The sequence below is a fragment of the Anabrus simplex genome, chromosome 8 (genome assembly GCF_040414725.1).
Source record: "Anabrus simplex isolate iqAnaSimp1 chromosome 8, ASM4041472v1, whole genome shotgun sequence".
Lineage (NCBI taxonomy): Eukaryota > Metazoa > Arthropoda > Insecta > Orthoptera > Tettigoniidae > Anabrus > Anabrus simplex.
In genome coordinates this window covers 19,546,430-19,571,357 of record NC_090272.1, presented here as the reverse complement: position 1 = coordinate 19,571,357, position 24,928 = coordinate 19,546,430, and the positions used below count along the sequence as shown (strand labels likewise).

The 24,928-nt window shown below is 40.0% G+C and overlaps 1 protein-coding gene across 4 annotated transcripts in view; it reads left to right on the top strand.

Annotated features, from left to right (window-relative positions):
• LOC136879062 (uncharacterized) overlaps positions 1-24,928 on the top strand; it is a 535,518-nt gene that overhangs the window by 301,696 nt on the left and 208,894 nt on the right. For 3 of the 4 annotated variants that reach the window (XR_010860888.2, XR_010860887.2, XM_067152804.2), the window contains exon 5: positions 9,344-9,988. Coding sequence is in view for 2 of the 4 variants with exons in the window: in XM_067152804.2 (XP_067008905.2) it covers positions 9,344-9,988 (645 nt within the window). In the remaining 2 variants the exon portion in view is untranslated. Of the gene's footprint in view, positions 1-9,343; positions 9,989-10,149; positions 10,285-24,928 lie in introns of those variants that run through there. The other variant, XM_067152806.2, reaches the window with a different exon arrangement.

Sequence of the window (24,928 nt, the reverse complement as noted above, 5' to 3'; positions counted from 1 at the left end):
ACACATAATATGAATAATTAAATTATTTAAGGAAAACAGAATTAACTCGCTCACCGATATTGCAGGCTACATACTCATTTTAAAAGGAATTCACAGGGCAGCAAGCAGTAATTACATACAGGAAGCACATCTGGAAGACACACAACCAGGAATCACCAAGTCAAATGATACATCACCTTTCCTCAACATGCGAGGATAAAACACCGATTGCGACAACATATTGAACATGGGACAGAACAAAAATCGCTGTACAGTTCAAAAATAATTGTGCCCTTCACTTCACACTTTCCAATGTTCTTATTTCAGTCAGTATATCACTTTTTGGGAGGACAACACCTCAGGTAATTAGATGAAAAAAAGGGTAACTTTGAGCATGAGGAATATCAATCGTGCTCGACAAGCTAACAGAACACTGTAGTAATAACCACAGCTCGGTCAACAGAACACTGGCATGTACCTTCAACGTATTTACCAGTGATAGGTGTTGCATGATATGGGACATACACAGAATCAAGGTCACAATTAAATACGAGAATGGAAATGCATTTACCAAAATCACAGAATTTATGGTTATTACAATTGATCACAGGAGTGCGATTGAATTAGTATGAGAAAGAAGAGTACCCCCCCTGCGGGTGAGGGATGCACACGAAGAGTACACCACAGTATCCCATGCCTGTTGTAAGAGGTGACTAAAAGGGCGACCAAGGGATGATGAAATTAGAACCATGAGAATACTTGTGATTAGTACCATTACATGTAGAGCACCATGGATCAACGTTACTTGCAACTACTACCACCCTGCGAGGAAAACAGTGGGTCTGCGTTACATAGGAAGTTTATATACGCTGACGACATCTGTTTGGCAGCTCAGTCTGGTGATTTTGCTGGAGCAGAAACCACACTCACTAAAGATCTCTGCAGAATTAATGATTATTTTAAAACCTGGCGACTGAAACCAAACATAACAAAAACAGAGGTCAGCTGCTTTCATTTGAGCAACAGACAAGCCAATTATGTTCCTCAGTTTCAATTCAGAGGTCATATACTGAAGTTCAATCCTCATCCAAAATATCTAGGCGTTACCTTGGATCGATCTTTGACTTACAGCGAACATGTACGTAAAACATCTGCCAAGATCAAAACCCGCAATAACATCCTGCACAAACTCACAGGATCAAGCTGGGGCCCATCTGCATCCACCCTCCGAACTACAGCACTTGCGTTAGTATACCCAGTTGCCGAATACTGCTGCCCAGTATGGCTCAACAGTGTCCATACAAAGAAGATAGACACTCAGTTAAACGATACAATGAGGACTATATCAGGAACCATCCAATCCACACCTTTGGATTGGTTACCAGTTCTTTCAAATATTCCACCTCCTCATCTCCGAAGACAAATGGCACTGAAGAAAGAATGGGTTAAATGCTGTGACAATCCTCTTCTACCAATACATCAAGACTGCCTACGTGAAGATCTCAGGCTGAAATCTAGGAACCCTTCTTGGTTACTAGGAAAGAGGCTAGCCCAAGATGAATTTCATACTAACACTGCTTGGCGCGATGGGTGGGCAGCTTCAAACCCTGACAGATTAGGTCTAATTTCGGATCCAGTTATGCAACCTCCTGGTTTCAACTTACCCAGAAAAATCTGGTCATCACTTAATCGGATCAGAACTCAACATGGCAGATGCAACTACTGGAAACACGAGTGGAAGATTACCAGCGATCCTTATTGCGACTGCTCTGACGTGCCTCAGACCGTTCAACATATCGTCACAGAGTGCCCACTCCGAAGATTCAGTGGGACAATAAAGGATATCCACGAGGCCAGTGATGGTGTGAGTTGGCTAACAAAACTGGATATTCAGCTTTAGCAGCAATGCAGATATTGATGAGCTAAAATGTATAAATATAGTTTGTTTGTTACGTACTTGTGTATAGATGAAACTGTTTTTCATGTAATTGTACATATTTGTTAATAACCAAATTGTAACAATGTATCCTCATGCCATACAAAATATATAGCACCATTATGTGAGAAACATTGAGTCTGGCGTTGTTTGTCATAATGATCGTGTGTATTCCACTGGTCGGTTCCACTGTATTCAGATGTCGTAGGTACGACATCTGAATTGGTGTTAACCTTCAATTATTATCTTCAATATATTTTAATTATAGTTTATTTTTATTTATTTTTGTGGTTAATGTTTGTGGGTTACTGTAGTCACATCCTAGTTCGTGAACCATGGGCAATGGCTGAGTGGCCTAGTAAGTGGTCCTGAGAGTCGGGATACCAGTTGCTATGGAATGGGGGTGGGCATCTCGGACATACTCTGAGTTGTGGCCCTCCTTGTGCTCAGGCGGCTAGGACTATACAATTCACCGGTGGTCCATAACCCGTTAGAGGAGAGATCCTCACTTGGACTATGTGCAAGTAGGGTAGCATCCTGCTTCATGAATTTACCGAGCTCAGAAAATTTTAAGCAAGCCTCGGACCTATGGGATTAATGGAGTCCCACTCCCATTTCACAGGCGAGGGACTCTTTGGAAACAACTTGGCGAACGAAATGGAATTCGATGGGCAGCTATCAATATTAATGGGGCTTATGGAAGAAAGAAAGTAGAACTGGCTCAGTCAGCAAAGAGGATGCATTTGGATATGCTAGGAGTAAGTGATATTCGGGTAAGGGGAGATAACGAGGAAGAGATAGGAGATTATAAAGTGTACTTGACGGGTGTTAGAAAGGGAAGGACAGAGTGTGGGGTAGGGCTCTATATCAGGAATACCATTGCATGCAACATAGTTTCTGTTAGGCACATAAATGAGCGAATGATGTGGGTAGATTTGTCAGTTGGAGGAATTAGGACTAGAATTGTGTCCGTGTATGCAGCATGTGAGGGTGCAGATGAGGATGATGTTGACAAGTTTTATGAAGCATTGAGTGACATCGTGGTCAGGGTGAACAGCAAGGATAGAATAGTGCTAATGGGCGATTTCAATGCGAGAGTTGGGAATAGAACTGAAGGATACGAAAGGGTGATTGGTAAATGTGGGGAAAATATGGAAGCTAATGGGAATGGGAAGCGTAAAAAGAAGGCTTATCAGAAATGGCTCCAAACAAGGGCCGAGGCAGACAGGGATTTGTACGTAGATGAAAGAAACAGAGCAAAACAAATAGTTGTTGAAGCTAAAAAGAAGTCGTGGGAAGATTTTGGTAATAACCTGGAAAGGCTAGGTCAAGCAACAGGGAAACCTTTCTGGACAGTAATAAAGAATCTTAGGAAGGGAGGGAAAAAGGAAATGAACAGTGTTTTGAGTAATTCAGGTGAACTCATAATAGATCCCAGGGAATCACTGGATAGGTGGAGGGAATATTTTGAACATCTTCTCAATGTAAAAGGAAATCATCCTGGTGGTGTTGCGAACAGCCAAGCATATGGGCAGGAGGAAAATGATGTTCGTGAAATTATGCTTGAGGAAGTGGAAAGGGTGGTAAATAAACTCCATTGTCATAAAGCAGCAGGAATAGATGAAATTAGGCCTGAAATGGTGAAGTATAATGGGAAGGCAGGGATGAAATGGCTTCGCAGAGTAGTAAAATTAGCATGGAGTGTTGATAAGGTACCTTCAGATTGGACAAAAGCAGTAATTGCCCCTATCTATAAGCAAGGGAACAGGAAGGAATGCAACAACTATCGAGGTATCTCATTGCTTAGTATACCAGGCAAAGTATTCACTGGCATCTTGGAAGGGAGGATGCGACGAGTCGTTGAGAGGAAGTTGGATGAAACCCAGTGTGGTTTCAGACCACAGAGAGGCTGTCAGGATCAGATCTTCAGTATGCGCCAGGTAATTGAAAAATGCTACGAGAGGAATGGGCAGTTGTGTTTGTTTCGTAGATCTAGAGAAAGCACATGACAGGGTACCGAGGGTAAAGATGTTCGTCATACTGGGGGACTATGGAATTAAAGGTTGATTATTAAAATCAATCAATGGTATTTATGTTGACAATTGGGCTTCAGGGGTTAGACAAGGGTGTAATCTTTCACCTTTGCTGTTCATAGTTTACATGGATCATCTGCTGAAAGGTATAAAATGGCAGGGAGGGATTCAATTAGTTGGAAATGTAATAAGCAGTTTGGCCTATGCTGACGACTTGGTCTTAATGGCAGATTGTGCCGAAAGCCTGCAGTCTAATATCTTGGAATTTCAAAATAGGTGCAATTTTAATGGTATGAAAATTAGCCTCTCGAAGACTAAATTGATGTCAGTAGGTGAGAAATTCAACAGAATTGAATGTCAGATTGGTGATACAAAGCTAGAACAGGTCGATAATTTCAAGTATTTAGGTTGGGTGTTCTCCCAGGATGGTAATATAGTAAGTGAGAATGAAGGTGTCGTAAAGCTAATGCAGTGAGCTCGCAGTTGCGATCAACAGCATTCTGTAAGAAGGAAGTCAGCTCCCAGACGAAACTATCTTTACATCGGTCTGTTTTCCGACCAACTTTGCTTTATGGGAGCGAAAGCTGGGTGGACTCAGGATATCTTATTCATAAGTTAGAAGTAACAGACATGAAAGTAGCAAGAACGATTGCTGGTACAAACAGGTGGGAACAATGGCAGGAGGGTACTTGGAATGAGGAGATAAAGGCTAATTTAGGAATGAACTCGATGGATGAAGCTGTACGCATAAACCGGCTTCGGTGGTGGGGTCTTATGAGGCGAATGGAAGAGGATAGGTTACCTAGGAGAATAATGGACTCTGCTATGGAGGGTAAGAGAAGTAGAGGTAGACCAAGACGACGATGGTTAGACTTGTTTCTAACAATTTAAGGATACGAGGTATAGAACTAAACAAGGCCACAACACTAGCTGCAAATCGAGGATTGTGGCGACGTTTAGTAAATTCACAGAGGCTTGCAGACTGAATGCTGAAAGGCATAACAGTCTATAATGATAATGTATGTAGGTATGTATGTATGTAATTGCCGTTTTCACTTCATTGTAAACTGGTGGTATAATCTTTTGTAATGGAGTTTTAGTTTTTGGGTTAGGGTCAAATTCTAAATGTTTCACAGGATCCTCATAATTAAGTAACTCTTTAAAGTATTTTGCAAGGATGTTAGCATTATCCTGATTATTGTGTGCCATTTTTATTTCCTAACATAAGTGTGGGAGGGGTAAATTAGATTGATATTTCTTGAATGTTTTGTAATAGTCTCTTGTTTTATGCTGATTGAATGTTTCCTGTATAGTGTTAAGCATTTCCTTTTGATAATTTCTTTTATTTGTCCTAATTCCTTTAGCTGTTTGTCTTCTGGCATTAATTAGTTCTTCTCGAGATTTTTCTATTTTCCTCTGTTGATCATTTAACAATGCCTTGTGCCTTGCTTGAATTGCTTTGTCACATTCCCCGTTCCACCACGCATGTTTCTTTCTCCTTTTAATTGGAGTGATTTCTTCAGCTATGGTTTTAAGTTTGTTGATCATCGTCTCTAATTTGTCATTTAAAGGTGTTTTGGATCTCTCTAAATATATTTTATTATTTATTAAGTAACTGGGATCAAAATTTCTCTTTTTGCTTTGAGATGATTATGTTTGTGTTTCCTTTTGGTGTTAACTTGATTTTTATTTTTGAGATATAATGATCCGAGTCAATGTCTACCCCACGGAGGACTCTGACATTGTAAATTTCTTTGATAAACTTTATCCATAGCAACGTGATCAATCTGAAACTCTCCCAATTTTACATTAGGGCATTTCTATGTCATAAGTTCATGTGGTCGCCTCATGAATCTGGTGGTTTCCAAAACGAGTCCATGATCTGCACAAAGTTCAATTAATCTTTGGCCATTTTTTTTCATTAATTTATGAGCTGGCCATTTTCCTACAACTGTGCAATACTTCTTTTCTCTGCCTGTTTTAGCATTGAAATCTCCAAATAAGATTTTTATATGCTCATCAGGGATCTTCGATAATATGTAATCAAGTTCCTCCAAAAAGTTTTCAACTCGTTCTCTATCTTTATTGTTTTTGTCATTTGTTGGTGCATGGACATTTATTAAAGTATAAGTTTTATTCCCTACTTTAACTGTTCGAAGTGCGATCCTCGAAGAGTTTGAAGAAAATTCTTCAATTGAGTCTATTATGCTACTATGAACAAGAAAACCTACACCAAATTGGGGGACATTCTTCATTACTCTTCGTCCTGGAGGTCCTTTGTAGAGATGATAACCTCCTGATTCAATTGGGTCCTGGTCTGTGTTCCTAAGTTCTTGTAAAGCCATTATTAAAATCCTACGTTGGTCCATCACATCGGTTAAATGTTTCAACTTGCCCTCCTTACTTAGTGAATTAATGTTTAATGTTGCAAAATATGAAAATTTTCCTGTTTATTGAACTTAAGTCTCTTCTTACATTGTTGGGTTAGTCACTGTCTGTCAGCTGTCTGTCGATTGTCTGTTGGGCTTCCAGGCGCTCCGACTCGCCTCGGTCTTCTACTTGACACTCCACCGATTCCGAGTGGCGTCTTTGTGCAGATCCTTGTTGTTGTTTGTCCACACCGGTGGATTTATTCATTAGAAGATTCATCATCATTGATTGTCTGATCTTTCGATCAAAAAATTTCTGACCGAGGTTAGGCTTTACAATTCCAGATGTGATCTGGAAAGGTGACTAATGAAGTATGAATTAGTGATAAATGAAATGCTACAAGTTCATCTTAGTTGTTCAGGACTAGGAGTAGGCATTTCCTCCATACCCCCTCAAACGTTTTCCCGCCAATACTCGGGTAGCTGATTGCAGTGGTTTCCCACTGGGTGATGGGGTCGCCACATCCCTACGCCATTATAGTTTATTTAATGCTAAATTATCTTTTATTAAGTGTTAAACATGACTCCTCTGTAAATATGTAGTATAAAATTGTATAACCTCAAATACGTATTGTTTAACCTCAAAATCTATATGGTCGAAAGCGGTAGAAAATTCCATAATGTTTGTATGTTAGACTTATTGTGCTATAATTTGGTGTATATGAAGGGTTCTGGAAACTTACTTTAAGGTTTTATTATCCAGATACATGTAGAGACATTACGAATGTTGTAGATATTTCCATGTACATTTTTAAATATTGAAAGAACATTCAAGTACCCATTCAACTAGCTGGTCGATCGATGTTTCGAGTGTGTTTCATTAGTGTGTCGTAAGAACTCTTCCAGAAGTCAATCATTCTAGATGGTTGATCGAATAGTATAAATATCGAGCTGCCAAGTCAGCGAGTCAGTCAGATCATTGGACTCGAGTGAGTGAGTGAGGCAGGGAATTTAAGAGAGAGTATGTTATAGTGCGCGCGTCAGTGTTGTTGATATCTGTACTCATCAGAATCGACTTCAGGGTACTCTGCTATTGAGTGTTGTATATAGCGTCATTTGCTACTGGTATAATTGTGTGTTGTGGCGTACAGGGTAAATAAAGTAATTCATACAAGGAAGTGAACGTGTTCTCGTGTGATATTTATTTACGTCAAATAAAATCTCAACGTAGAACGATACAGAATGGGTCTGTATTACCTATGAGTGATACCACTTTATGAGAAACACCATGGGTCTATACGTTGCCTGTGATTAGTGCCACCAAGTGAGAAACACCACGGGTTTGGCTGGTACCCATGATTTGTTCCACTATGTGAGTAAAACCCTGGGTCTGCGTTGTCTGAGAGTAGTACTACCATTATGTGAAGAACACCATGGGTTTTTGTTGCCTGTGGGCATTGCCATAATGTGTGATACACTGTGGGTCTACATTGCCTGTGATTAGTACCACTATATGAGCAACACCATGAGTATACGTAGCCTGTGGTTAGTTCCACTAAGTAAGGAACACCACGGTAATACCGGCGTCCGTGATTAGTCCCTCATTGTGAGGAATACCATGGGTCTACGTAGCTTGTAAGTTGTACCCTTATGTGCAAAACACCATAGGTGTGTGTTACCTGTGAATGGTGCCATTGTGTGTGACATACCATGGGTCTATGTTATCTGTGATTAGTGCCACTATAGGAGGAACCCCATGGTTCTGCTTTACCAGTGATTAGTACCATTATGAGGGGCCGGTAACCTGGATTTTGGACCCCTGTAGATAATGAGTATTATCCCAGTAATGAAGGCATTGTGAATTTCATTCACTGATTGTTTTGTTTCGTGATCATTTTTTTCATTATCATTTGTTTTAGATTCTAGTCATTGGATAGATTTAAAATGTTAATTTTCGTTTCATTCACCTTGTACCATTAGGGGCCGATGATATCCACCTTCACCAGGCTATGCGTATTGTATCCGGCATGCTGTACCTTACTCAACTCCAGTGCAATGGTTACCTGTCCTTTGTAATATCTCTCCCCCTCATATAAGGAGACAATAAGTACTTACCAGCTTATGGTGCAGAATAGTGAAGAATGAGGCCCTTCCTATACATCAAGATACAAAGCAGCACACTACAACTAGGCTGAAATCAAGAAAACCAGCGTGGAAGACAGCTTTGGACTTGTCATGTCCTCGGTTCAATCCCAGGAATGCCTGGAGAGAAGAGTGGAGGATGTCGTTTCCCCGTGGCTTATGTGATGTCTTCGACCCCAGGGTGAAACTGGCTGGCTTCAGTTTGCCCCGTGCTGTTTGGTCAACCCTGAACAGGATCTGATGTGTTGGTAGGACTGGCACAGCCTTACATCTGTGGGGATGGGTAAATTCTTCCTGCTGTGAATGTGGTACTCAAGTGCAGTCTATCAAGCACATAGTTGTAGAGTGCCCCCTACATACATTTCCTGCTTCTGTGGAGGAATTCTTTGAAGTAACACTGGAAGTGATTACATGGATAAAAAATTTGGACATTAAAATATCAAACTGAAGTCCTGATGCTGTCACCAACTTGTATATTTGTATATTTTTTATTATGTTTGTATATTTTGATTGTCATGTACATGTCATATAATAATAATAATAATAATAATAATAATAATAGGGGCCAATGACCTATCTATAAGGCCCCTTTAAACAACAATCATCATCATCATCATAATCATAAAGAAGAATGGAAAAATAAGCAGGAAGAGGAAGAGCTTGTGAAGAAACCGAAGCAATAAATACAAGGAATATTTGAGGGAGCATTTGTTGGAAGGCAAGGTGCCAAGGTGGAACGACCAAGTGAATATGTTGTTAAAGATAAGCTGATTAGTGTCTTTTAAAAAATTAAAGATGGGAAGAAACTATTCTGTCGAACAGTTGTATTTCATGTTGCTGACATCTTGAGGAGTCTTAGTAAATACTTTATCTCTTGATTTCAGGTCTGACCCCCAAAGTGTTGAAAACATTCAGCCAGGCACACTTGCTGAGGAGACAATGAAATTGGAAATGAACAGTCCTGGTCCAAACGTGTGTGTTCCGGAGACCATATATCCAGATGGAAAGGAGTTATTTTCAACCCCGCATAAAGGAGGCCCATCCCAGAAAGAGAAGTTTAGTCCTGTACTTCGCAGTGCTACTAAACGCAGTCTTGGGAAAAAGGATCATGATGAAGAGGGAGATTTGGGTGTTAAAGTGCTGGACGCTACATGTGTAAGTCCTTCACTTCTCACGGACGCTAGCACTGGAGCTCAGGTACAGAAGAAACGGGCAGACTTTTGGCAGCTAAGAACAACTCACACTGTGGATGTTGAACCAATAAGAAGTCTGAGAACCCGAAAACTGAAACAATCGCAACTGGTGTTGGGGTGTCACTCTAGAAAGCAAGATGTGTCATCTCTGAAAGATTTTAATGGAGGTATTCGTCCCAATCAGACTTCAACACAGTTGCCGAGGAAGAAAGAAATTCTAGATGAGAATGAGATGTTAGAAAGGGCCATCAGAGAGTCATTGAAAGAAAGCAGAATACAACCCACAGATGATGTCGTTGAGAAGAGTCCCAGTGCGGAGCATACTAGACTGAAGAGGTGAGTTTCTAACTAGTCTTAATTCCTAGATTCTCTTGCTATTTACTCCTGCTGATGCAGCAGCAGTCCTTGTGATACAAAGTAAATTACAAATAACTATTTGAAACGGTTATTTTGAAGAGGCCATATATCCAGATTTTGTTAGTTTATCTCCATTTCAGAAATGAGTTCTCTGTTCAAAGGTGCGCTTGTACTCCGTGCCTCCTATGTGCATTATAATGGTAGGTAAAAGTGCTTGTTTACGTCTGGATATCTGAACAGTTTTTTGTATCAATATTGATCTATTTTGTTGAGAATGTGTAATTCAGATAGTTAATAGGAAGAAAAGTACGTCTACAAAAATGAAGTAATGAAACAAGCCTTGTTTGGCAAGAAAAGCCAGCCATCGGATTTATATGCTGTATAAATCACCAATATGAGCATGCAGTCATATTCCAAAAAAGTGGTGAAATATGCACTTATTTTCATCCTATTAAACACTCGTGAGAAATGCAAACATAACCTCCTTTTACTAGACTCACGTGATTCACCCACATCAATACATACAATCATGATCATGGATAAACAACTGAACAAAAAACATAAAAACACTCTAGTTACAGCTGCGGCTCTTTCATTAGTACAGACAATCCATACATAGTTTATGAGATGTTTCAATCTATCAGTGTTCCCTGTTAAAACAGTATGCACATCTCTCCTAGTTAAGACACAGTGTGTTAATTAATACACATGATAAATCAATTAGTAAGGTTGTAAGAAAACCATGTAATTTGAAAAAACTACAAATGTGAAGGAACACACACATTCTTCTTTCATTTTACCCTTCACATCCTACTTTTCTTGTCCATAAGTACACAGCAGTCTTCTCCAAGTTTTAGGGTATAAATCTGTGGTGCTTCATTGTGGAGAGTGATATCTGTACATCTACAGATGTGGCAGAAAAGTACTTGCATTTAAGAGTGAGTGTAGGTGTTAAACATTCTGGTAGATCCTCATTATCAGTACCAGCCAAATCTTTATTTATAGCTACCATGATTAGCCCGTATTTAAATTAAGGACATCAGATGAAGTCTGAGGTTTCCTGGGATACCTTCCAGTTTACACTTCACCTTCTCCATAACGTCCAGTGAATCATCAAGTCTCAGCCAACGTAATTCTAGTTTCTTGAATGATTCTAGCTGGTATGATTTCGAAGTGTGTCTTGATAGATGCCAGTTCCCTATGAACAGTTTCACTGCTCAAAGAGTTAACAGCATTAATTACTGTACTTTTTCTTGAAGACATATTGTAAAACATGTTCAAATATGCATAATAAAAGTAAAAAACGTGCACAATAAAGCCAAAATTTGAAATATATGCTCTAATCTCAAATATATGCAAATATGTATATATATATATATATATATATATATATGCACTATTAACCTTGGTAATTCGTCCAATTTCACCTTCAAACGTGCTTCCTGTTGGTTTTGGAGGGCTACATCTTAGCAAACAAAACATGTATTTGCATTCACATCTGATGTCTAGTTACGGGAATTCCAAGAATTCCTATACTTTAATTAAAATGTAATAATCTTAAATACAGCATGTTAAAAATCCGGATAAGAGCTTAGAAGAGGGAGATATCCCCGTGCATAACAGGTTGTAATTAGTACATTGACTTTGATTTTCAGATTATGACTGTAATGTTTCGAAAAAACACTGAAAATCACCAGATCAACATGTTGAGAAAATTAAATGATTTTGATAAGGTAAAAAAAAAAAAAAAAAATTTCTGTTAGCACGTACGTAGAAAAGGAATAATAATCTATCAAGTACTTGTTGCCATTGATGCTTTCACGGCCCATACTTATAGACATGATACTGTATAGGCTTTTGGGCTTATGCCGTGTCAAGAAAATAAGGTGAAATACTTTACGTTTCGCAGAGAACTGTCCTCTGCGTCATCAGAAGAAATATCGATTGTCCACGAGAAAGGCTTCTTAAACAATGACTCTTTAAATTTAGATGTTATAATAGAAGTGGAAATGGTACGTTCATTCGCCACCAGATGGCTTCCAGGACATGGCACAGCGCCAGCGTTCAAAGCGGAAGCTGACCGAACCATCAGAATAAGTCTAAGAGGTTTACATAACATGTGTACATAACATATGACATTGACTGGTGTATGACGTTGGCACAAGCCTGGAATGAAACATCTGGCAATGAGGAACGTACGAATTTGGAAAAAACAGAGACGAAATAACAATAGTGAAGGGACAGGGAAGGGAACTACCTATGTAAATACTTAATGACTGGCAACCAGGTATTACTTAATTGATAGCCAGTGTCCCTGTTGAAATTGTTAGGATTTCAACGTATTTCCACAGCTTCCCGTATAATCCTGGACCTGTAGTGTGTGTAAGAGCTCGGGCATCTTGGAACATGACATCATGACCCAACGATAGAGCGTGCTCAGCTATTGCCAATTTGTCTGGTTGGTTGAGATGAATATTATGTTCATGTTCCTTGATACGGGTACCAGTGGACGAATATGTTTGGCCGATGTATACCTTACCGCAAGTACAGGGAATTTCGTATACCCCAGGATGTAAAAGTGGGAACAATTTGTCCTTGGTTTTACGCAAACTGTGAGCAATTTTAGTGGTGGTGCCAAACATGGTTTTTATATTTTGTTTGCGGAGGACCTTGGCAATTCGATCTGTGGTGTTGTGAATGTAAGGCAAGTAGGCAGTTCCCTTCACCTCTTCCTTCTGTGAGCTTTGCTTGGTCGTTTCTCTAGGATGCAGGGCTCTATGAATCTGCAAATCGCTGTAACCATTACCCTTGAACGCGACTTTGAGCTTGTCCATCTCCACCTGGATATTTGATGGCTCACAAATTCGTCTCGCCCTCTTGGCGAGGGTCGTGAGAATGCCTTGTTTTTGTGCTGAATGCTGGTGAGAATCTGCATGAAGATAGCGATTTGTGTGGGGAGGCTTACGATAGACAGTATGTCCGTTTTTTTTTCTTACTAGAACATCCAAGAAAGGAAGGCATCCATCAGACTCCATCTCCATAGTGAATTTTATTGAAGGATGTTACTGATTTAGGTGGTTTAGAAATAGATGAAGTTTCTCAGGATCTTCTGCCCAGACCACAAATGGATCATCAACATACCTCCACCATATCATAGGTTTGATGGGCGCCGAAGCAATAGCCTCCTCCTCAAAATGCTCCATAAAGAAATTAGCCACTACGGGCGAAAGTGGACTTCCCAAAGCCACTCCGTCTGGCTGTTCGTAAAAATTCCCAACCCGCAAGAAATAGCTGGAAGTCATGCAGTGGTAACATAGCTTAGTTATGTCCTCAGGGAATGAGACACATGACAGAGTCAAACGGCACTTGAGTGAACAAGGACTCCACATCGAAACTCGCCTAAAGTGCATTAGGTTGAAGGGTTATGGTTGACAGCGTGTTGACGAAATACCGAGAGTCCCTGACGTATGATTCACTGTGTGGCCGAAGCAATTTGCTTAGGTATTTAGCCAGAGCATACATAGGAGAACCTATCGCACTAACTATAGGTCTGAGGTGAACATCTTTTTTATGGATCTTAGGCAGTCCATATTATCTAGGTGGCACTACATTCCCCGGGGACAGATGTTTAGCCTCCTCTATTGGAATTGAAGATTGCCTTAAGAGCTTCACGGTGGCATTGGACACACGAGTGGTGGGGTCACGTGAGCTCAATCTGTAAACAGGCTCTGACAATATAGCCGAGATCTTATTCTTATACTCGTCAGTGTCCATAACCACTGTTGCATTACACTTACCCGCAGAGAGAATGGTCAGTTCAGAATCATCTCTAAGTTCCTTCAGAGCTCTCCTTTCGCCTCTTGTTAAATTGGGTGCGGGTACAACAGCGGACCTTATGAGTCTCGCACATTTCTGTCTTAACTCCTCAGCCTCATCCGTAGGTAGTTTGTGGATGACTGCTTCAACGGAAGTAATTAACTCCTCAGTGGGAATTTTAGAGGGAGCGGCAGCGAAATTAAGACCCCTAGCTAGAACTGCCGTTTGGTTTTCGTCCAAGGATTTCTTGGAAAGACTGACGACAGTTTTACTAGCATCCGGGTTCGTGCGGAGACCGCCTGTTTCTCAACAACTTCGATTTCTGTCTGGTGTTCTTTGTCTTGAAGGCTATTTGTATATTCCGTTTTTTTTTTTCAATGAGTTCATTTTATGGATTGCTGGACTGGTGTAAGTAAAAGTTGCGTATTTTGATTTTTTCAGTCTTTTTCCGGGGTAAGATTTGTGGCTATTTTGAGTTTTTCTTTATTCATGATTCAGTTTACCATCTCTATTTTGTATCCATTGACTAGTGCTAGTTCTTTTATGAAATTTAGTTCTTTCATTAAATTCACGGGTGATAAGGGTATTTTGAAAGCTCTGTTATCAAAGTAGTAATTGTGTTTATTTTTGTGGTGGTAGTTTCCAGATTAAATGTCTTGAAGAATTTACTATTATCTGATTTGAAAGTTTGTAGTAATATTGGCAATTGCTCTATTAACGGTCTCTTTATTTCGATTGCGTCATCCGGGTTTTGTTTTCCTTATTAAAATATTGGTCCAAATGAAAGAAACCGGCAATCAATACACCACAATAGACAGAGACCTCAAAATAATCAAAAGCATTGAAAAAGGGAAGTTAATGACTGAGTTTGAGAATATTTATATTCATTTGGACCAATATTTTAATAAGTAAACCTGAATGACGCAATTGAAATAAAGAGTCCTTTAATAGAACAATTGCCAGTATTACTACAAACTTTCAAATCGGATAATAGTAAAATCTTTAAGACATTTAATCTGAAAACTCCCACCACAAAAGTAGACACAATTACTACTTTGGTAACGCATAAAGACTCCCCTCCACACAATACGCCAAAGTCCAACGCCCCACCTACCTTTTCCTCTCTTAAGTCCCTACTCTCCCTTCACAACAGCTTCTTCATACGTATAACACAAGAAGTAGAAACACGAAAGCAAACAGTCTCCGTAATGTAACAAGCACTGCGAGGCATTGTTGTAGCAGTCAAAGGGGTAAGTGACGCATAACAATACAATCACTGTGAAAGCACATTAACACACATTATCACGCAATTTCCTTTGTTACAGACGCACCATCATTTAAATATTGTGAAAAAGGAAAACATATCAACATTTCAAGTTTCTCAGATTGACGTCCCTTTTGACCAAGCTCTTACAAAAGCGAACTGCTTCCAATTTAAAATCTGCTCGTCAAATCTAGACCAGTTCGAGGAAACTACCAACGAATTGCACTTTACTGTTTACAACTAATAAATTACAGAAGCATGCCTCATACCAATACATGATGCAGAATATTTCCAACCTCTTTGACATGCATATTAAGACTTTAAGCTTTAGACACTATTGAGTTTTAACAGTTTTATGACTCAAAATTTAATACAATAAGTCAACTAAGAATTTTTTTTAAAACAAAGAATTTGAGAATCTTAGCCTAATCTCATTACTGTGAAGACATTACAGTGTTTTGGGCATCAATGTTATTAGAATCATTGTATATCCCAATTTTAGCACTGTCATTTTAAACTGATAAACTCCATTGTGTTTACAAGTGCCTATGTTCACGTATTTTACCACTTAGTTTTTAGAATCATAATTAAGTACAAATTAGTTAAAAGCAAATTAACAATGACAGGTCTTAACCTTGAGATAAGTCACAAAGCTGAGGATGCTCGGAAACCGAGCGAAACATGTCCCTTTTAATGTAGTGTTGTAGTAATATGAATTTCTAACACAAAATCAATTAGATTGAATAGGTGGAATAGAAAAATAAAATTTTGTATGCAAATTAAAGTAAGGCAACTAGCAATAATAATAATAATAATAATAATAATGATGATGATGATAATCGTATGCCTTAGCTACCATGTGCAGAAATTTCAATTTGATGCCATCAGGCTGTCTGCTTGTCAATTTCGACGTTCTGTATTACTTTAGGCCTACTAGACGGAGTAAACCAAAACTCTCTTGGGCGTTTATGGCCGAGATTGAATGAATTTTGTCGGGTAAACACCAAATTTGTCGCCAGAAATATTTTACATGCCGACATCGTACGACATGGAGTGTCGAATGGGCTTTTTTCTGCCCTTCAAAATTCTGACTACCACTGCTGTGTTTGAATCTGCTATTCTTGAGATCTAGAGACTGACACTCTACCACTGATCCACAGAGGTAGCTATTTCTATAGTTAGCCTCTTTTTCCTAGTATTTTATAATCGGAATAAATTTAATTAGGATAACTGATAGAATAACTACACTACAGTTTTACTAGAATGACTAGTGTATTTATTCGATCAGTTGGTTTCCTGTTTGCACTATTGTTTTGAAATCTTTGTATAGTATACATTATTTACTTTCTGTGACATATATAGTACATACTTCTATTCATAGAATTTGCTATTTTATTTCTGTTGATATTTCCATAGTTCATGTTTCTTAGAAGAGATGAAAAAATGGCTGAGAGAGGTAGGTGTAAGGACTGTGGGTGTGAGTGGGAAATACGGAAGATGAGGGAAGAGATAGAGAGCTTGAGAGAGTTAATTAGACTTGTAACAGAGGTCGGGAATGAAGATAGGTTTCCTTCAGTCAATGTACAGGGTATGGTAGGAAGGCAAGAGGGAGTGGAAAGAAGGGGAGAAGTTGTGCAAGACAGTTTGGCCGATGTTTTAAGGTCAAGGAAAACTAGTGCTAACGGTTTTCCTCAGGCAGTGGCCCCAGGAAAGATATGGGTGAAGAATCGGTATGAGTCACTGCAGGTAGATCAGCAAAAGAGATATGGGAAGTGTTACAGAGAAGTGGCAGGGCTAGAGGAAAGGGCAATGTAGAGTTAAGGATAGGAAAAGGGATGTAGAACAGGGTAGTGAGAAGGAGAAAAGGGAAGAAAAAGTTGGTTCTGTAGGCATTAGGGAAGTTGCGCGACTCCAGGAGAGGAGGGGATCTGGTTACAGCAGCATGCAGGTAGTTTAAGAAAGCAGTAGTATCTGTGGGATACTGGGTAGGAGGGATACTGACTGGTGGGTAATTGGGGATTTAAATGAGATTATGGAATGAGTATGTGGGAAATTGGGAGTGCAATTTGTTGATCCTAATGGATGGGTTGGAGATAGGGATCTCAGATGGCCTTTACTTGAACTGTAGTGGTACGTATAAGTTAGGAAGTTTATTTAGAAGGGTTATAGGGAGGTACGTTAAGAGAAACGGGATGGAGCTGTGATAAGGGCACAGGGATCTGGAAGTCAAGTAAGAATGACATAAAAATGTTACGGTTGAACTGTAGAAGTATTGTAAATAAAGCATTAGAAATAAGTAATTTAATAAATACATACTTACCAGACATTAGGAGTTCAGTCATGGTTGAAAAATGATATAATGGATGCAGAAATTTTCTCATGGAACTGGAGTGTTTATCATAGACAGGATAGGAATTGTATCAGGGTGAGTATTCATTCTGGTGAGAGAAAAATTTGTAAGCTACGAAAAAGTTAAAGATGACAAACATGAAATTCTAGATGTAAGGCTCAGCTCTAAAGATAATAGGCAACTTCATGTTTTTGGAGAGTACAGACCTGGAAAGGGTGACATGGACGCTCATTTGGAATTATTTGATAAGATAATCATCTATGTGGGCAAACGATACAGAACATGTTTGTAGCATTTGATCTCAACTTACCAAATGTCAATTGGGAAGGTAATGCGAACGACAGGAAGCATGATCAACAAATGGCAAATAAGATCTGGGAAGGACAACTGAATCAGAAAATGAGAGAGACACCTAGATGGAACAATATTCTGGACATGGTGCTGGAAAAACCAGATGGGCTTTGTAGAGAAACTGAAGTAATAGCTGGTATTAGCGATCATGAAGCTGTTTTTGTCGTAGTTAAAAATAAAAGTGATAGAAAGGAAGGTCATAAAAATAGGGCTATTAGGCAGTACCATATGGATGATAAGACAGGCATGAGGGAGTTTCTAAAAAGTAATTATGAGTGATGGAAAACTGTAAATAAAAATATGAACAGACTGTTGGATGGGTTTAAAGTAATAGTTCTGGAATGTGAAAACAGGTTTGTACCTTTAAAGGTGGTGAGGAATGGTAAAGTCCTGCTATATTTATACAGAGAACTAAAGAGACTAAGAAGGAAGTGCAGGTTCGAATGGGTTAGAAATGGTTGTGGATGTAAGGTGAAATTGAAGGAACTTACTGGGAAATTGAATTCAGCGAAGAAGTCAGCTAAGGATAAGATGGCAAGCATAATTGGCAGTTATACAAATTTTTCTCAAATAATGGAAGGGTATGTGTTCCGGGGTTACCCGTGGAGCAGAAAGAGGTTAAAGAAGGTGCCGGGATGAATGGATCAATCTACAATATCAAAATTTAATTAAAACTTGAACTGAAGGTTATATTTCTAAAAAAAAAAAAAAAAAAAAACCAACAAATAACATGTCAGGTCCAAAAGCAATCTTGAAACAAGACTAGAAAAATCCAAAATAAGTGAATTTTACAGATTCTGGGCTTCAAGCCCCTAGTTTTACAATTCAAGATATACCGGATCCAGTTTACAAAACTTTAATTAAAAACAATGATTTATTTAGTCTGAGGCAGAAATCCCCTCATTTAAGAGCACTTGCTCCCAAAATACAATATCAAGCCTTCCAGAGGCACTCGTTAAACTTACAAAAACTTTGAAAAAGAGCAAACAGGCTCTGTTTCTTACTGCCCACTGAAGGCAACATTACATCAAAATTTACAATCTCTGGCCTCTTAAGCCACCGTTTACAAATTGAACTTACTTTTATACAGGGGTATTTAATACCCAACCTACTGGGCCTTCGTGGAAAAAGAACAGGTTAGATAACTGGCCCAAACACAAAATGAATGGAGGCGCACACTGCGCTCCAAGATAATGAAAACTTGAAAACCTACAGGGCTCTAGGCCAATGAAACAGGGGCTATTCCTAAACTACTGAGGTGGCTCGCATAGAAATTACTGTAATCCATTACAAAAAGGTTGCAAAATCGCAGATACCTCAAACCAAGATGAAGGGGAGCTCGAGAGGGTAACTCACTCTCTATCCCAGATTTACAGTTAAACACTTAATGAAGTTTTACATTAGCCGAAATAAAATTTACATTTTAGAAAAGTATGTTACATGGTTAAAGATTCACCTTCCCCTTGGAATAATTTGCGGATACAGCAAGAAAGATAGAATTATGTGGCCTCCTGCCTTAACACACACGCTTAGAAATACGACGCTCAATTGGCGATGAAACATGAAAAGCCACAGTTTATATACCCTCAGGGAAGGTTCGAGATCATTCAAGACTAATCAGGACACAACCTCTTAATTTTTATTGGCAGAATCAAAGTGAACAAGAAATTGGTTGAAAATTAATTACAAAATTTCATGATTGGCTAAATTCAATACTGGCAGAAAGAAAAGGAAGTATTGCCAACCCAAAAATAAATGAACATAGATCAGTTATGGGAAACCTGGGAATATGAAACTTCTTTAAGTTATAAGTTCTTCCACGTTGAACCAGAGTGCATGATCATAGTTTTTAGTAGTGTCTTCTGTGGAAAAATGTCCAAACTTCTTGATGAATGGCAAACAAAACAAGGAGAAATTCAATCAGTTTAGGAAACTACACAGTAACAAAATTACTTAATATTTCAGTAGTGACAACTTCTGATTAAAAGTTATAAGTTCGTGTTGTATCAGTTTCCACTTTTGTTCGATAGAGGAGTTTCTTAAGGCGCTGATTTTGAATGCGCGGGATAGAGATATACCTTGTAATCTATAATCTTCATTTCCGTATTGACGAACTACACAGTTAGAAATAGGAAAGGATTTCCACCTATCAATATTGCACTTATATTATCATTTAGACATTCACGGCCCGTGTAACTATTCATGAGTTATAATATTTGGGCTTATGCCGTGTAAATAATTATAAACACACTCAACGTTTCAAAAGGAACCTTGCCTTTCTTCATCAGGAGACAAAAGAGAAAAGAAACGACGTATAGATGGTTGCTAGGAGAAAGCAACAAGGAAGCTTCAAATGGTGCCCAAAGATGTAAAAGGGACGCCATTTTAGCCCAATGCTAGAGACAAGGAATAGTAACAGCAAAGCATTACTCTCTAATGGTTCTGAATATAGGTAGCCATGATTCACTGAGGTTGTAACCTGTATCGCGGTTGAAATTATCTGGGTGTTTACGTATTTCAACCGCCTCCCTGATAATTCTTGGGCGATATTGCTTTATACGGGCAAGAACATCCACTTCTTGGAACAAGACATCATGACCAGGTGTTAAGGCATGATCAGCAACAGCTGATTTATCAGGTTGGTTGAGTCTGATACATCTGGTATGTTCTTTGATGCGAGTACACACCGTTCTCGAAGTCTGCCCATTATAAACCTTGCCACAAGTACAGGGAACTCTGTAGATACCAGGTTGTTGTAATTTAGGCAAACTATCCTTAGTTGGTCGCAGGAGTTGCGTAATCTTAACTGATGTTCCAAAAACAGTTCGTACATAGTACCTACGTAAGATTTTAGCAATACGATCCGTCGTGTTGTGTATGTAAGGTAGGTAAGCAGTTCCTTTTACATCTTTTTTCTTAACAGACGTCCGATTATGTGCCGGTTTCAGAACCCTTGAGATCAAAGGTCTGCTCTAACCGTTGCTCTCAAAGGTGGTTATCAAGTTATTAATTTCCTCTTGTAGATCTGACGCTTCACAAATTCTCCTGGCCCTGGTAGAGTTGTAAGGATACCATGTTTCTGGGCAGGGTGATGGTGATGTATCGTAAGCCTACACACACCAATAGATATCTCCACGCAGATTTTCCCCGCAGGATAGTGGTGCCGGATGGTGATGCCCAAGGCACACAGTGTGCCTCCCAATTTGGCACTTCAGGTTCCTGCCCAAAAAAGCTGGTCACTGCAGCCACTGTAACACACACAAACCGCAGCAGACAGGGGAATACTTTGAGGTAAAAGTATGCTGCTGGGCTCAAGATCTCGCGTAGAGTCACCCGATGGGTGGTTTAATAAGTATGCAGTAGGGACTCTCCCTCGCACACCAGGGATATTAGGGCACTAGCCCCGGGGCAAGCTCTGCTATCTACAATTCACATGACAAGATTATGGTGGGGGTGAAAAGAAACTACAGGAGGGTGCCCTAAACCTGACCGTAAAAGGAAGAAAATTCCAAGTAGTGACCCTAAACCAAAAATTATCTAACTTTTAATACTAAATCAATTACACTAGAGGATACCTAAAGTATTCACTTACACAATTACTTACAACTAACTTACAATGAAACTTATCTTATAACTAAAACCTTATAAATAACCTCACAATAAAATTATTTTATAAGTAAATTCTTACAAATAACTTACAACTAAATCTACAAGATCACAAACAATGGTATTTACTCTTCCCTACCAGACTTAAGGTACCTTGATCTGGGAGAGATGTACTCTGCTGATCCTTTTCCTTTCGGGATCACTCACCAATAATGTCACCGGGGTAAGGAACTTTAAGATGGTGCAGGGACCTCGAAATCTGGGGGCCAACTTACTGATAACATGGTCCGCAGCACTACTGACGGGATGTGTTCTAATAAACACCTGGTCACCCACAGAGAGATCGTGTGGTCTTCGCCCGTGGTTGTAATTACGCTGGACCATAGCGTAATAAACCTTCAAGTTCTTTCATGCACGGTGCCAATTAGCTGGGATCTTTTCTGGGCTGGTATCGTCAGGTAGATGATCATTAATTGACCATAGGTTAGATAGAGGAGAATTTGGAGTGAAAGCCAACATCAACGAAGCAGGGGTTTGCTTGTGGCTTTCATGGACAGCAGTGTTAAAAGCAAATGACAACCAATTCAGTGAGGAATCCCACTTGGAGTGGTCTGAGGAGTGATAAGCGATGAGGGCAGATCGCAGGTTACGATTCACTCTCTCAGCATAATTGGGCTTCGGGTAATACAGAGTAGTGGTTACATGAGCAATGGATAGATCAAAACAGAAATTCCGGAACTGGGCAGAAGTAAAGGCTCTTGCGTTATCACTTACCAAGATTTGACAGGGTCCAAACAAGGCGAATATCTGTTTCAAGCACGAGATGGTGGTGTTGGCGTTAGCCATCCGAGTGGGGAACAGCCACGTAAAACGCGAAAAGACGTCAACACACACGAGTATGAAACGATGACCATTCCGAGATCTCGGGAAAGGACCAATATAGTCTCTGAACAGTCTTTCCATGGGGCGAGAAGCTTGCTCAGAAGACAAGAGACCTAGACTAGTATTCGGGGCAGGTTTACTGATGTTGCAAGTCTTACAGGACTTGACAAGGGTACGGATCTCACTATCCATGGATTTCCAAATAAAGTGGTTATGGATTTTTTATCTTGTTTTGAAAACGCCCAGATGACCGCCCACTGGGGATTCATGAAAGTATTTGAAGAGAGCCGGGACCAGGTTAGTTGGGACTACAATTTTGGGGTCTCTGCGACCACGAGCAGGGCAACACAAGACACCATTCTTAAGAATATAGGGCTTAACATGCTCACTGGATTTAATTCTGTCGACAATGGCTTTTAACTCAGGATCATCCTCTTGATGTTTGGCAATATCCTTGAAAAGGAAGGGAGAGTCAGTGAGAACAACATTGACAAAAGCTGATACTTGTTCGGGAGATGAGTCTGCTGGCTCGGATTGAGGGTCAGAGCTGTCTGGATGGAACATTCTACTGAGGCCATCAGCCACAACGTTTTCCGTGCCACGAATGTGGCAGGCTTCAAATTGGAAGGCTGAGATGCGCACTGCCCATTGTGCTAGACGACCGGTCTTTCGCGGCTTGGCCAGTACCCAACTCAACACCTGATTGTCAGTTTCCAGATCGAAAAGGAGATGTTCCAGGTACATTCTGAAGCGTTCTAAGGAGAAGACAACAGCGAGGGCTTCCAGCTCATAAATGGAATAATTGCGCTCAGCAGGATTCAGGGCACGGGAAGCATAAGAAATAGGATGACGCCCTTCTTGAAATTCCTGTAGAAGAACTCCGGATATGCCTGAGGAAGAGGCGTCAGTCTGAAGAATGAAGCGTTTAGAAAAGTCTGGCATAGCCAGTACAGGGGCATTACATAAGGCAGATTTCAAGTCCATGAAGGCTTCACGTTGGGCATCACCCCACACAAATTTGGCATCCTTTCTTCTCAAATCGTTCAATGGAGCTGCACGTTCAGCAAAATTAGGAATGAATTTGCGAAAGAAATTCACCATGCCAATGAATCTGGCTACAGCCTTGATGTCCTTTGGAGGGGGAAAATTCTGGGTGGTGGCAGTACGAGACTGATCGATTGAGACACCCCTCCCCGACACGATATGTCCTAAGGACATCTGGGGTTGTCCGAAGGAAACCTTGCATGCCTTGAGGGTTAGACCTGCCTTACGCAGTCTTTCAAGCACTTCCTTGAGATGGAGTAGGTGTTCCTCGAAGGTTTCGCTAAAAATTACGAGATCGTCGAGGTAATTATAAACAAACTTGAACTTAATGTCCGATAAGACATAATCTAGTAACCGTGTAAGGACAGCCGCTCCAGTTGCTAGGCCAAAAGGGACGCGTTCGAATTCATATAGGTTCCAATCGGTTGCAAATGCAGTGAGATGCTTGGATTCTTCGGCAAGGGGTATCTGGTAATAAGCCTGATTTAAATCGAAAGTGGTGAAAATTTTTGCATTGGCAAACCAAGAAAAACAAGAGTGCAAATCAGGAAGTGGGACAGATTGGAGGACTACCTTACGGTTCAACATCCGATAGTCCACTACAGGCCGATAACCACCTTGTGGTTTAGGGACCAGAAACATGGGAGAAGAATAGGCTGACTTGGACGGGCGTATCACTCCGTCAGCGAGCATTTGATCAATGATAGCCTTCAGGGCTTTCATTTTGGGAGGTGACAACCGGTACGGAGGAGAGCGAACAGGTATGTTATCTGTAACCTCAATTTTGTATTCTAATACATTGGTGACGCCTAACCTGTCGGTGAAGACATCAGGGAACTTATCGCAGAGTTTCCTAAGTTGGTTGGCCTGCTCTTCGGGTAAGTGATTAAAATCAAAAGCCTTGGGTTCATCAGAATCTTCGGGAACAGCGTTAACATGGCAAGGCAGAATAGGGGAGCGATCACACAGCTCATATGTTCTTGCACAAAATTTGAAATGGAATCTGTTGAACTGGAGGTCCAAAATCATGCCTGTTTTTGCAATAAAATTTGCACCCAATATGAATTGGCAGGACAAATCTTTTGCCACTAGCACTGGCATTTTCCAGGTGAAATCACGGACTCTAATCTTGACCTCTAGGGACCCTACAATATTCAATGAATTGGAATTAGCAGTATGGCAGGTTAAGGACACGGGTTGTAATGTAGGTAGCTTGCAAACAGTTTTCATAGAATCATACCAGGTCTCACTCATCAAGGTGACACTACTCCCAGAGACTAGCAACGCACAGACGGGTTCATTATTTACCTCTATGCATAAATATGGTAGTTTACAAGAAGGTATGGCAGAAATCCTACAAGATTGTAAGAAATGAAGACCAGAGTCAGACTGGGAGCAATCATTAGCCTCAGAATAAAGTAAATCAACCAAGGTACAGTCATGATCGACAAGACAAGAAGCCATGCTTTGGGATTTGTCATCAGAACAGGCGGTTAGTCATCTAGCACTACTACGGCCTGGGGGTCCAGAGCCAGAAGTGTTACGTGGGCACTGCCTAGAGAAATGCCTAGTTGATCCACAGTTACGGCAAGAAGTATTGGTAGAA